Consider the following 15,618-nt stretch of genomic DNA (forward strand, 5'->3'; position numbering starts at 1 on the left):
AATATGGCCTCCACTATTACTCTTCCCTACACATGTCAAAATATGAAAAGCAGGGGTTGGAGTCGGAGGAATCTTGGATTAGTGGGAATGGTGCTTCTAACAAGTCTTAGAGAAACACACCAGTTAACTGTTGTTGTTTTTTCCTTGACAAAAATAACTTTGATGTTCATGTAATACTCTGTTTACTTCACATGAAACTAAAAAATATTTGTTTATTTTAAAGTCAAACCAGAGAAGATGGTGCGTCCAGTAAAAAGGCGCAATTCCTCTGTTACCTACACCAAATACCTCATTGAAGCCATCCGATATATCAGGTAAAATAAAGCAAAGTATGTTACTGGTCCCTGTCGGGTGATAGTGCTTTAAAAAATAATAATAACCGTATATACAATATGCATGCTAAGATTTGGTTGCCTCTCTACAAATTACTCTTCATGTTTAAAAACGCATTTCTGCAATTTTCAGATATCAGAAACAGATCCCCAACATAGAGAGAATATCTCGCTACATGAACCGTGAGTATGGACTGGCGGAATCCTTCACCGAGAAACATCTCCATTATGCCGTCAAAGACAACATCATCCACTCCTACATGGCGGTAGGCAAGAAGGGCAGCATGACAGGGGTAGAGCAGGAGGGGTTCAAGATTCCAGAGGAAGAGGAGGAAACTGTATGTGTTATTGTAGCTTTGCATGTATTCATGTGATGTATTGTTTGCTCTTAGTTATTTCCCTTGGCCACCATCTTGGTGGTCATTCTGGTAATTTTTCCTCTGTTCTGCCAAATATAAGAATGTGTAGCAGAAATATTTTGGGGAATATCTGTATGGAATAAAAATTATGAAATAAAGGAAGCTTTAATAAATGTATATTTTTCAGAAAAACAATGCTTCCTACCCCACAATTGCCAGTATAAAAAATTAAAAGTTGGTTGATTAATGAAGGAATATAATCATGTTGACCTCCAGTATGGCGGCCAGTGGGAAATAACTCTTGTCAATTTGGGTCTACTGATACTAGTAAAGTATCTATTATGCAAGAATTTCCTGAATAAATAAAATTTAAATCAAATGTCTTCTTTTTTTGACCAGAGAGGGGACCATGACTGGTATTGTTTTGAGTGCCACACGGCGGGGGACGTCCTGCCCTGCTCCGACTGCTGGAGGGTATTCCATCCCAGCTGTACCCTGGAGGAGTGGACCGGACCCAAATTCACTTGTAGTATTTGTAAGGTAAGAATAGGTACATGTCCGTCCAAGACTCTCTTTTATTACCATGAATCATCTGTGAGAATCAGCTTCATTTTAAATTCCTATTAAATTTGTGTTTTAAAGTTTGTACAATTGTCACCCTCCAAAAAAAATCAATATTGAAAAATTTATTAACATAAAAATATTTAAACTGCATTTTCTTTCTTTTTTTCTTGTTTTGGTTGCTCAGGACATTGAGGTAAACTTTACTCTGTAAATGTCTACATCTTTGCTTTCACTTTCTATATTTCAAATTTCTTGAATGTTCATTGAAGATTATTTTGAAAGAGTTTATTTAAGATTTTTATATTGTTATTTCTTAGTTTTGTTGTTAAAAATTGAGTTATGAAGTGATGAATCTTTAGGCTTCCGAAGCTTAACTAAAATAAGTTTGTTTTTAGGTAATTAACATATGTAAATGTTGTTATATTAAAACCTATTTCTATGGTGCACCCATTCTTTCTTGTTGTAAAACACATTCATATGAAATAATGAATATTTATAAAAATGCCTTTGATATTTTAATAAATATTTATATGATGACAAAATGTCATAATTTCTGGTATTTGCTTTGTAATAAATATCTTATTCAGAACATTTGGGGAAAAAAAATTGCAAGATTTTTTTTTTTGAAAGCCTATTTTGAAATTGCACTTGAATACTCTTTCAATATGAAGGGAAAGATGGGAGATGGCTTTTTGTTTATATGGTGAAAGCAAGCAATGCTTTGGGTAAAACCTCTATATTATCTTGCATGCAAGCAAGTGAGACACACCCAGAGGTGCTTTACTTACATGTTTATTCAGGGACCGGTACATGCATATGTACATGTATGCTATAGAGTATATTAAAATTAGAGTGCTAAGTTCAAGCAAAAGCATATGTCCCACAAATAACTTTCCCAGGCTTGGCTGTTAATGGTAGAAAATACGAGATAATATATTTATGAGTAGCCAAATGGTCATACTTTACCACACAAACATAGCAGGTTTAAAGTGTAAATGCAGAGTATAATTTCAAATATAAATACAGGTACTATTATTTGCCATTTTCTAGTGTTGTAAAATTCATATTCTTTGGAATTTTCTTTTAACTATTCTTGAGTTAAAATGGACTTGAAATCAGTGTGCAAAATAAAGTTACTTATGAAATAATTATACATGACTTTATATGAATGTTATAAATGGCAAAGAAAGACCATTTTAAGACATTATGGAAGGCGTTGTACTGCAGTAAACACTTTGTTATGGTCGCTTGTTGGCAATAAGTGGATTGAGATATGCTTATATAATAGTGTATGTGACACCCAATTTTTCAGTGAAATTAAAAAGCACATTAAACATAATAGTGTAATATTCTTAACCATACTGAAAATATACCCTTATAAGCATCTTGGTTGATAATTACATGAATTGCATTTGTATACTTAGTCTAGTACATGTAAGTACTCCATAGAAAATGTAATGCTTATAATGACGTGAAAATAATCAGGGCAAGATATACATTGTATAGCATAAGGTAATAAATGATTTTCCTTTCAATCATTTTTTTCCTTCCAAAATCTGAGATAGTAGAACGCTCTATTTGTTGTAAAACAATGAATGTTTAAGAAACAGTTGTATGGTTTTATAAAAGTGTATTAAACAGACAATCAAAACTCTATATATTCTCTATACACTTGTCTTGTCCAGCTTTTTTTTAATAATAATGTAAAAAAGTTTTGATCAAATACCGTATATACTCGCCTATAAGTCGGTCCGCCTATAAGTCGGTTGTATTTTATAAGCTTATATATCATAGGACTGACCTCATATAATACCATTCATTTCATAGCTCGCTTATAAGTCGAACATAGAGTTTTGGACCAGAAATTAACTCCCAAAAATCCGACTTATAGGTGAGTATATACGATATATATATGTAGGATCTATATGAATCTTTTCATTTCCAGACAGCCTAAAACCAGTATTTACATGTTTTATTGATTTCTAAGCATTCTAATTCAGTATTTCCTTGTTATATTGATTCACAGGCAGCAAAACAGAAGAAGAAAATCAAGAGGAGAATGTTAAACACACTGTTAGGGTACACCATACAGAGAATGAAGGAAAAGGTAAGCATGGAGATCAAAGCAGGGCTAGATTTTGTAAAGGAAATGTGAAACATATATTTTAAGGAGTAAAAGCACCTTAGAAAGAAATTGAAGTACCAATCTAATTAAAATGAGATTTTTCCATTTGCTCCCATATTTTTATATGTCGTGAGGAAGGATCTTCCACGTGACATATAAAAATTTGGGAGCAAATGGAAGATCTTATTTTTATTAGACTGTTGAAGTACTTGAATCTTATCAATGTACTGTATATCGGGATTTTTGCGTGTGTATCCAATTTCTGCTTTGTTCGTGATGAGTTCTGAATCGCGGAAAATAAAACAGCGTAAATTTAATACAAAGTTTTCTTCTTGTAGTAGAAGTATTTCTTAATGCTTATATCATAGAGGGTAGAAATAGCGGGATCAGAGGACAAGCGCAAGATACCTGTAATAGGTATAACTTATTGTTTGTTTACTAATTGACAAGCTAGCTAATTATTTTGGTCAGTTCTTTGCGAGAAGCTATTAAACTAATTAGACTACCCGTGGTAACTGAGCTGCTAGTCAGTTTGGAACAGTAAATGACCTATGATTGTTTAAATCTTAAAAAATAATATCTGTGGATTTGAGAGTTAGTACGCAACACAGGTGTGTAATCAGCTAAGTGGGTCTTCCGAAATTGACGAGGTGAAGGTTGATCAATCTATTTCTCACCCGTATGAAGTAACTCAAGCTTAATGACTTTACATTTTTCATCCAATTCCTTCATAGGCTTAAACATTTGTTAATAATATAATCAATGGGAATTTGAAATAGTGAAAATTTGATTCACGTAAATTTAATATACTGATTTAGGTTCTGATTCATGGAAAAAAACAGGACTGGAAAAATCCTGATATATGGTATATTTATGCTTATCATAAAAGAATAGTTATATAGATATTTATTTTTAAATATACTGGAGAAGTTTTATTATTTTTATGATGTTGATCACTGGAGCTTGAACATCACCTTGCTAGTGCCACCGGTCAAAATCCCCACCGGATGTGTCAATCAATGCATTCGCAGTAGAAAATAGCAAAAGCTAACAACAAATTTCCTTGATTTTTCTTTTTGGGGTATCAGACCAAAGAACTTCACAAGATAGGACACAGAGAGCAAGAGAAGAAATTTACAAACTTTTTTGTGTATAAGACAATGGATCTTAACCACATAGAGATGAGAGTGGACCACCAGAAATACAAGACAGCTGAGGAGTTCCTAGCAGACATCCAGCTCATTTACCATAATGTATATCTCATCTATGGAGGTAAATACACTCTAAATGATAAAATCAGGGTGGAGGGGGGGAGTTAGGTAGGCATTTCTTGTAATGATTGGTTTAGATGTTGTCACTTTAGATTTGTTTTGATTTGCTTGGATTTAAGTTAGGAATCATTGCTTATTTTGTAAGCTATAAAGCTGTTGCTTTTGATTGGCTTAGGGGTCATTGCTTTTGATTTGCTTAGGAGTTACTTTGGCTAGAGGTCATTGCTTTTGATTGATCTAGAACCATTGCTTTTGATTGGTTTTCTTTTAGTTGATATAAATTTTATTGGATGTAAATATATTACAATTTCATAGAAATTAAATGAATTTTATATTTTGAGTTCCATTTGGAACATGATTTTAATAAAATTATTTGTAATTCTTCTGTGAAATCAGAAGATTTAATGTGTATTTTTTTTATTTCCAGAGGAAAAGAAAGGAATGGTGGAACTAGCCTTTATTCTTGTGAAAGACTGTAAATATGATGTTAGTGTTATTAGTCATATATGTATGCATAGAAATGAAATAGTGATGGCTTCAGATTCTGGTCTAAGATTACATAATATGCAGGGTTGTCCCTAAGAATTAAAATAACATGGAACATTATAAAAGTAGAAGGGGGTTAGGGTTCCTCCCAATACAGGAGGTAGAGGGGGAATAACAGAATAACAGGCAGTTATGGGTGGGGAATTTCTGTGATTTCAGGGTCTGAGGGACAACCCTGATATAAGTGATTTTGAAATACATTGATATATCATGCTACATGTCTATATTTAAATTATGTCTACTTAATTATATATACATGTGGCTATCAATAGTCCTACCTCATGAAGGTAGATCTCACATACAATGTAAGGAAGTACCATTTTATATTGATTTTTCCTGATTTTAGATAGATGAAATGAGACAGTGTCAAAACTGTTATTATATGTCCAATGCAAAACCTAAAGACTGGTTCTGTCAACCATGTGTAAGTATTCCAGAATTATGTTTTATAGTCTGTCGGTTCAAGTTTAAGGATACACTCATAAAGTACATGCACAACTTTGTTATCTCCAACATGGATACCTTGAATATTATGGGTAATATGTCAAGGTCACTTTGAAGTTCTAAATACTTACTTATTTTTGATGTAGTTTACCCCAGATATCTTGAATCCTTTGTTATATCAAAGTTATTTTCTTGGTTCCTTAAAGTTCAAGATGTACATGTATTTATAAGGCTTTGAAATTCTAAGTAGATCATCGTTGATTGGATTTATGTTTACAAAGAATTTATCCAGGTCCAATCAAAGGTGTATACATCCTTCAGCCTCAGAGTATGTGAAATAAAACCTGGGGTAAATCCCCGGGGGTCATTACACCTTTGATTGAAACTTGATAACGAATAATGTGAATTTGTGTGTAAAAGGGAGAACTGTATTTTGTTGATGATCATTGTGTAAAAGGGAGAACTGTAAATAAATTTGTTAATGATATGTTTTGTAGAATCCTCCACATGAACTTGTCTATGCTAAATTAAAGGGCTACTGTCACTGGCCGGCCAAAGTCATACGACACGTAGCAGATAAATACGACTGTAGATTTTTTGGGGCCCCGCATCAGAGGTACTTATCGTTTTCCACTCTGACATCTTATGTACCATGATATGTATAAATATATATGACTGATTAGAAATATTGTAGAATCTTTTAAGAATAGAAGAAGTTCAAAAAAGTATTTTAGATTGAGAAGGAATTTATAGCAAACACTTGAATAAAAATTGTGTTTTATTTTTCAGAGCCCTTATACCAAAGGATATGATAAAACCAATAGAAACCAACATAAAGACCTTGACAGTCAAAAGATCTGCAGGTAATTACTTATTTGTAGCTTTGCCTATATTATAAAATCAGAATATAAAATTTAAAAAAATGATTAATTAGAAAGAAAAATTAAATTGTCTTTCAATTTCATCTACTCTCCTGAGTGGTGAAAGTCTAAGTCTAATGGCACTTAAAATCTTTCTCAAACAATTTTGGTTGATTAAAAAACTTGATAAAGAAAGAGAAAAATGTTTTCCAAAATTTTGGGAGTTAGAAGAATATCTTTGTGATCGAAGGTTTTGTGAAGGCCTGTGAAGAGCTAGCTAGACATCAGAGGTTACTGGCCGAGAAGCATTTCACAGCAGACTCCGACTCCGAGAGCCTGGAAGGAAGTGACAACGGACCAGAACGAATGGAGGAGGAGGAGGAAGAAGAGGAAGAGACCAGTCCACTGGAGGTCAGCTCCACCAGTGTCAGTCCAATGAAGAAGAGGATCTGTCTAAAGGTGAATGTAATTCCATGTGTGCTGGTCCTAATTGAAGCATTTTCGATGAATGTATCAGTATCAAACACATGTAAAAACATCTAAGATTCTTCCATTCTTCCAGCTTTGCAGGGATGTTGTTTGCTCAATCAAGGATAATTTTTTGTTTGTTTAGATACCCTTAAGGCCATGCAAAATTAATTCCTTGGTTCTCAGGCCTTTTTCCAAGAAATGTGATGAGGGAGAGAGGCATTTTTTTTTCTTTTTTATTGCCCCCAAAACATGATGAGGCAGTTTTTTACATTGTACAAAACCTCAAAAAATGATGAGGGAGGTGATTTGGTGTTTATATTTTATTGATTTAGCAATAAAAAGGGTCAAGGAGGCACCCTTGGAAGAGATGAGGGAGGGCCTGAGAACCAAGAAATTAATTTTTTTTTGCCTAATACATCAGAGATACACGTGGCCAGTGTTATACAGACTTACAGTAGATAATGTAAGGTTTTTCATCACATTTAATTTTTTGTTCCCCAGGCCCCCACACCAGAGGACAGTAATTTAGTGACGTCTAGTGAGGATAAAGTCCCCAAAGTGATCACACTGAATGCCTCCAGTCAAACCATCACAAAGGTTAGTGGTGTGCCTATGATTTTTCAATGTGTTTTCTTATCTCTGTGTCTACTTCAAACCACAAAAATTGACTCCTCAAATGTGAGATACTTTTCTGTAATTTGATAACATTCGAGGATGCTTGTATTAGTAGCTCAATCTTGTGTACTAAATTACCTCTGTATTACTACAGCTAACCAAAAGTCAGAGTATTCAGACGGAACTAGAACCAAAACCAGATTCAACCGATTCTAAACCAGAACCAGCTCTACCAATGCAGTACAGTCCGGATGCCTCCGACGCCAAGAGTGGCGATGAGGAGGCCCCCGTGCTGAGCCCCAGTAATGAGGCCAGCGAGGAGAAAACGCCAGAAACCACGTGTAACTGTAGTGAGAAGTACGAGAAGATCATCAGTGATTTAGAGGCCAAACTGGAAACAGCCCATCAGGATGAGAAAGAGAAGGCCTTAGAAGAACTCTCCGATAGGGTAGGTCTAGAAAAGAGAAGGCCTTAGAAGAACTCTCTGATAGGGTTGTCTAGAAAAGAGAAGGCCTTAGAAGAACTCTCTGATTGGGTAAGGTCTAGAAAAAAGAAGGCCTTAGATCTAGAACTCTCGGATAGGGTAAGGTCTAGAAAAGAGAAGGCCTTAGAAGAACTCTCTGATAGGTTATGTCTAGAAAAGAGAAGGCCTTAGAAGAACTCTCTGATAGGGTAGGTCTAGAAAAGAGAAGGCCTTGGAAGAACTCTCTGATAGGGTAGGTCTAGAAAAGAGAAGGCCTTAGATCTAGAACTCTCTGGTAGGGTAAGGTCTAGAAAAGAGAAGGCCTTAGAAGAACTCTCTGATAGGATAGGTCTAGAAAAGAGAAGGCCTTGGATCTAGAAGAACTCTCGGATAGGGTAAGGTCTAGAAAAAAGAAGGCCTTGGATCTAGAAGAACTCTCAGATAGTGTAAGGTTTAGAAAAGAGAAGGCCTTAGATCTAGAAGAACTCTCTGGTAGGGTAAGGTCTAGAAAAGAGAAGGCCTTAGAAGAACTCTCTGATAGGATAGGTCTAGAAAAGAGAAGGCCTTGGATCTAGAAGAACTCTCGGATAGGGTAAGGTCTAGAAAAAAGAAGGCCTTAGATCTAGAAGAACTCTCGGATAGGGTAAGGTCTAGAAAAGAGAAGGCCTTAGATCTAGAAGAACTCTCGGATAGGGTAAGGTCTAGAAAAGAGAAGGCCTTAGATCTAGAAGAACTCTCGGATAGGGTAAGGTCTAGAAAAGAGAAAGCCTTAGATCTAGAAGAACTCTCGGATAGGGTAAGGTGTAGAAAAGAGAAGGCCTTAGATCTAGAAGAACTTTTGGATAAGGTAAGGTCTAGAAAAGAGAAGGCCTTAGATCTAGAAGAATTCTCGGATAGGGTAGGTCTAGAAAAGAGAAGGCCTTAGATCTAGAAGAATTCTCTGATAGGGTAAGGTCTAGAAAAGAGAAGGCCTTAGATCTAGAAGAACTCTCGGATAGGGTAGGTCTAGAGAAGAGAAGGCCTTAGATCTAGAAGAACTCTCTGATAGGGTAGGTCTAGAAAAGAGAAGGCCTTAGATCTAGAACTCTCTGAAAGAGTAGGTCTAAAGGTCATATTGGGACTGATTTGTTCATTTTATAATTGAACAGATCTGTCTAGTTGTCTTTTGTTGACAAGTTTATTAGACATCACGATGAAGAGTAGAGGCCTTTCTTAAAAACGTTCATTGTACATGTATAATGTTACAGGAAAGAAATGGACAATACTGTTGACAAACTTTTCTTTGCGATAACTTTTATTCATCATTCTTCAATTTGAAATCTAAGAATACTTATTTTGGCAACTAAGGCAACATAATAAATCTGTAGATGAATTCACATGTAATTGGTTCCCAATGAAAAATAATCATGAATAAAAGAAAGCCGCAGAAATTTCTTTCTTATGAATAAACATGATAAAAGTTGGTCCACAGTACTGGTATTTTATTTAGGTCCAAAAAACATTCAGTATAATTTTTTCATTCATAGTACTGGTTTTCACTGCTGAAAAATATTTAGGCACATGGCATAAAGAAATTCAATGCATAGAATAGATCACAGATATTCTCAAAGCTTTCATTTGATTACAGCTTCAGAAAGACTTTGAGGAGGACAAGCAGCAAGCCGTGTCTCGAGCCATGGCAAACATGAATCGCGAGATTGAACGTACCAAACAGGCCACAGAGGAAAAATGCAAGAAAGAGTATATGGAGGAAATGAAGAAACTGGCAGCGAAACATAAAGATGCAATATCTGCTACCAAGAAAAAGCAGTGGGTAAGTAGCTAGGCTAAAAGCAATGTCAAAGGTCAAAAGCCAGAGAAGATAAGGGGGTGGGTAATTTAAGTAAGACCTTATTTTTATTAGATGAGAATAAATGTGTAGATTTTATATTTCTGGAGAAAAAATTTGGTTCTATAATAGATTTGATTCTTTTTAATGCTACTCCTAAATAAGTCTTGATTCTAATCTTGGACTGATTAGAATTTTAACTGATTTCTTTTTAGTGCTATAACTGATTAGAATTGTGACTGATTTCTCTTTAATGCTATAACTGATAAGAATTTTGACTGATTTCTTTTCCTTTTTAGTGCTATAAGTTTTTTTAACTTTTGAAGGATTTCTTCTTACTGCTATAACTGATAAGAATTTTGACTGATTCTTTGTAGTGCTATAATTGTGAGGAGGAGGCAATGTACCATTGTTGTTGGAACACTTCGTACTGTTCCGTCAAGTGTCAGCAGGAACACTGGCACAAGGAACACAAACGTGTGTGTCGACGGAAACGGTAGCCGTTCACCAAAAACCGTTCATCTACCAGAGGAGAAAATCTGACAGGGAGACATTAAAGCACAGTGCTATTTACAGTGCTTTCGTTCTGTGAGAGACCAAGTAACTGAAGGTAACTAGGAGAAAAAAGACCGTGCCATGGGGAAACTGTTGCAGCAGACTCGATTTAGTTCACCAGCCAATAAAGATATATAAAACTGTCACCCATTTGATTGACAGTTTGGCGTACATGTATTTTACATAGTAATAAGATTTCTATGATGAAAAATTTTACCTAGCTTTATATCTGGAATAGAAACTTTTGATCAATTTTACATTTAGTTACATTGAATTGGAATTTTTTTTTTCAAATTGAAATATTTAGGAATTTTATAAATAATATTTTTTCAAGAATAATTTTGTATGCCTTCACTACCGCAAGGGACAAATGAATGAAACTGAAATTGCACGTATTCCTTAGCAGTCAGTGAAAGGATATATGTTTTTGTACAGTACTTTTAATCATACCGGCCATATATATTTGTTATACATGTATAAACAGGTCTTCATTGCAAACCCTAGAATATTACACAGTCATATTTCATTGTAGTAGTAGCACAGGGAATTTAAAGTCCTTTGCATTATTTATATAGAGTGTAATTTATACATGTGCATAGCAAGCAAATCCTTTTACCTTTTCTTTTCAACTATTCCAAGGATTGTGAATATTTATGTACATGTACCTGTATATAAATTATAGCTACTTATTTTTTTTTTAATATATTGCAAGTAGAATGTTCTATGTTTTCAAGTTTTTAAATACTTGTATGAAATTATTAATTGGTAGATGATTCCCATTGAAAAAAGTGTTACTGAATTGATACATACTAGGAGAAGGCTGATTTGCATTGAAAACTCTGATATCTTGATCATTGTCATGTTGAATGCCTGGGATTTATTAAGAGGAGTTGGTTGTCTTTTAATACTTTGTTATGATTAAAAGCTTGTGTTTGTTGATTTGAGAATATCTTAAAAGAATACTGTAAGTGTACTTAAAAAAGCTGGCTTCATATTTTAGCGGCTTTGGCGCAGACAACATTGCAGTAATTCATAAATACTGTTAAAAAATCATTTATACCAGTACATGTAATATAAAGTGCGGACATGTGTAGCGCTAATTCATGACTGTGCTACCCAGTGATTGCGCTAAATGTTGAATACGCCAATTTATGTACATGTACACGTACAGTATTTTCGTATTTTACCATGTATATCAATGATATACCGTATGTTCTCATTTTATACGAGAACTTGTTCAAGACTCATGCTCGGAATTTACAGCAAAAATGTTTGCATATAAAGCTAAGCCAACTAGACTTGGAGTGCATTTTCGTAACTCGTAAATGCTGACTTTGTTTTAAGATATAATTAAGCACGTGTAGATATAGATTCTAAACAGAGTTATTTTTGTGTTGATCGTCACACATTTTAGCAGAGGTAACATTAGAGATATAAGTATCAGAAAGACCCTTTCATTTGCAGCTTATACTTTATGTTCTTACTTTTTCTTGTCAAAGGTAGATGAGAATATTTTGATTTTTCATAATTTATCATTTTTGTAAGATGATAACACTTGTATGAACAGTTTTAGATGAAATGTTTTAAATTTTTCCTGTATCAAGATTTTTTCGATTTTGATTATGACCACCAGACTGATAAGAGAAGGCAATCCATACATTTACAAAACACAGGGTTATTTTTGCCCCATTTTAATTTCAACCTTTTACTCTTCAAGAGTCTCTTGCAACCAATTCTGCTCCAAATTAGATTCGCCCAGTGACAGTTCTGTGATGAAAGAAATTATATTATTTTCTTTGAATTTGGCCTGTGTTAAATTCTCACATTTGTGTCTAGGCCAGAAGGGGCGAAAACAAAACAGAAGGGAAAATTTACAAGTTTACAGGAATTAAGTGTTATATAGACATTCTGTATGATCCGAGTGTTCCACATGCTATATACATGTGTATTTGCTACATGAATGAAATTTGTTTATTTAAAGTGGAAGAACCATACTTGGATTGTAAAGATTAATTTATAGATAACACCAACAACTCTTGAATGATTGAAAACTGTTCAAATTGACTTAAGGTTACATGTTTTGTTTATAACTGTGAAAATATTAATTTCATTTTTGCATTCAAAGGGTAGTAGAAACTTTTTATGGACAGGCTCCTTTCTTAATTCGTTTTTTTTTTCGTATTACTACGGTAAGCTTTGCCTTAACAATTTCTGTACAAAACTATACCTTAGATATTGGTCTATATATGATTTTTTTGTGGTTAATGAACAACCCAAAAAAAAAATTGTTTAAAAAAAGAAAAATCATGGGAATTCACCAAAAGTTACTTATTTAGTCTCTGTGTAAAAAAAAAGTGAACACTTTAATTAAGTGAAATGTTGATTGTAATAAGAACCCTGTTTGTCTGTGTCGAGAATTTAGAAATCCAAAAAGCATCTAATGTAATAAACTTTACAAAGATTGTTGTACACATTAAATGCTAATTATACAATGGGCATCAATTATATTTTTTTTCTTTCATTTTGCTTTATCATCTGTACTTTGTATATGAATATAAACTTTTAAATTTCATGTTTTGATTGAAATAATACCACATATAGATCTTTTTTCATAGCCACTGTAAATATCCTTTTTTTCCCAAGGGGACATAAGTCTGCACAATCACAATTTCTGTCCATCTGCGCTTAGAAAATTGCACAACGGTGCAATAATTTAAAATTCCACTGAAAATATAGTGTTAAATAAAGCTAGGCATAAAAAAGTCAACATACAGTATATGTCATTAGTGCTTAATAATGCTAGGCGATTGCATATTATATTTAAGAAGAATCATTCAGATTGTTGTGATTTTTCAGGAAAGCAAGGAAAGATAATTGTCCTCCTTTCCTAAATCTCTCATCATTTTAAATTCCTATAAATGTTAGTGTTCTTTCATTGCTTGTCAAGGTAAAAAAAAAAATCAGCAATTTGTTGACTTTTTAATGTCTTGTATCTTAAAAACTTTTATTTCAAATACCAGGCATATGTTTAAGTGAATCCATAGTCCCAGTTAAGGCTAAATGTGAACTTTGATAACTCCAATGTGACTGTGTATATCTGAACCTCTTTTTTTCAATTACAACAAGAAATGCTTGCTTTAGATACTTCTTAAGTAGTACAAAAACTCTTGCATTAAGTTATTGTTGACTTTCTGTGTTTTGAACATTGGTATTTTTTAAACTTGTTAAGATGAGTTGGAAGTCCAACCATTATCTTTTAAGTGTTTTTAAATTGTTTATGTAGAATCCTCAGATTTTTTTTCTTTTTGTGAGCCATCAAGTTTGATATACCAGGGTTTGATTGTACTTAATTTGTGCACAATTTAATTTTTTTCCTAAAAGAAAATCAACTTGAACACCTTATAAACTAAAGATGAAATGTATATTACTTTCATTACAAAGTCTTATACACTATAGTTTTGTGAGGACTTATTATTTGACATGGATTTGTTAGTTGTTACCATTAAAATAACCAGGCAACTGATTTAATCAGTGACTAGGAATACATGTGTATACATGTAATTGTGACTGATGCAGAAAATGAAAACTTCACCGCAAAGAGATAGTTTCAATGTTTTTCAGGGGATTATCATAAAGAAATGCTGTCTCATTGGGCATATGTTTCTTAGTTAACTTACCTTATCTATTTATGTGCTTAAACAGATATTCATAGCATTATTAAATTTTCTTTTAAAGAAGAGTAGTAAATTGTTCTTCATTATCGATCTTTTTTTTATTCTTATCATGAAAGTAGAATTTTTTTTCCTTTTTGTTGCTAATCTGTTTACTAATAAGTAAACTTCATCAATATTTAACCATTATCTAAAAGAACCAATGATACTTTATATATATTCCTAATCTTTACTAATAAATAAACTTCATCACTATTTAACCAGTATCTAGCAGAAATCTTCACTTTTTGTCATAAATCTGAAAAAGCAGAGTTTAAATGGTGCAAATTGAACTAGTCATCTGGTCATCTAAATGTGTTGTGTTCCAATTATAGCTTTTAAAGAAAGTTGAGAGTTGTACCAGTGTTTTTGACAAATTTAAATTTAACATTAGATAATGGTATTAACGTATTGATTTTTGTAGAAATGAAAATAAATAAAGACCAAATTATTGATCTTGAGTTATGATGATGAATAAAATTTACATAGTTTATCAGGAACATTTTTTGAATTCTGAAGACCTGGTTTGCATTAACAACTTATACTGCTCCTTGATCACAAAGTGAATTCTCAATCTAAAGAGGGTTATATTTTTTCCTATATTGAAATTAATTAAAGAAATGGGGAGAAATTATGTAGGTAAATGTTTCTTCCAAACTCAACATAAGATGCTTAAAATTGTTATTTAAACCACTTAATTGCACAAAATCAATTTTAAATGTACATACAAGTATAATGTGTGAATTTGTAAATTTTATATAAAGGTTTACAGATTTATTTTCATCTAAATTAATAAAAATGCCTTTTCTTTTTAAAATCCTCAACCATCTATGAGAATTCTCATGATACAGTTTAACAAATTTCGACCATTGTTAGCATGTTTTTTTTATTCATACTAGATGAAAGTTTCGCTTACTTGAGTAGCAATATACCCTTATTAACTGCATATGGGTCTATGTCTTCCAGATGATTTTATCTGCAAGAGCATGTACTACATGCAAACAATTTCCAACGACAAACAAGCTATTGACAAACAAGTTGATGAAACAAGAATTTCAACTGTATCGTATCTGTATACTGTATCGCACAAAGCCATTATTTTCTGTGGTCAACACAACACATCAACAAATTACACAATCTTTGAGTAAGTCGTATGCTAACAAGTTTTTCATACACATTGTTATCGGACCATACACACGCTGATTTGTCTACGGATCCTTCTGTTTGTCTGATCATGACACATGTAAGGGCTCTCCATGTGTATGCTCATTCCTTTATGAGTTGCACAATACTCCTGTAGCTTCAATTTTACTTCCCTCAATATCTTGTTAGGAGTAAAGAAGGGGGTCTGGTAGAGTATTTACTGGAATCTGCTATGTATCTCTAAAAGTATTTTTATGTAGTTAAGGAATCCAGGATATGTATGGCATTCAAATTCAGTTTGATTGTTGGAAACAATTTTTTTAGAAGTGACT

The 15,618-nt window shown here is 33.2% G+C and overlaps 1 protein-coding gene across 1 annotated transcript; it reads left to right on the forward strand.

Annotated features, from left to right (window-relative positions):
- Positions 1–231: 231 nt before the first annotated feature.
- LOC134233847 (zinc finger MYND domain-containing protein 11-like) lies at positions 232–12,140 on the forward strand. Its single transcript, XM_062715902.1, has 14 exons — positions 232–314; positions 466–670; positions 1,091–1,231; positions 3,282–3,362; positions 4,469–4,652; positions 5,079–5,137; positions 5,544–5,621; positions 6,139–6,257; positions 6,431–6,504; positions 6,752–6,960; positions 7,474–7,569; positions 7,742–8,035; positions 9,678–9,863; positions 10,256–12,140. The coding sequence occupies exons 1-14, from the start codon at positions 238–240 to the stop codon at positions 10,376–10,378; spliced, it is 1,926 nt and encodes a 641-aa protein (XP_062571886.1). The 5' UTR covers positions 232–237; the 3' UTR covers positions 10,379–12,140.
- The last annotated feature ends 3,478 nt before the right edge of the window (positions 12,141–15,618 follow it).

This window comes from Saccostrea cucullata, unplaced genomic scaffold, assembly GCF_032062105.1.
Source record: "Saccostrea cucullata isolate Sc308-1 unplaced genomic scaffold, CSIRO_AGI_Scuc_v1 ctg14144, whole genome shotgun sequence".
NCBI classification, from domain to species: domain Eukaryota; kingdom Metazoa; phylum Mollusca; class Bivalvia; order Ostreida; family Ostreidae; genus Saccostrea; species Saccostrea cuccullata.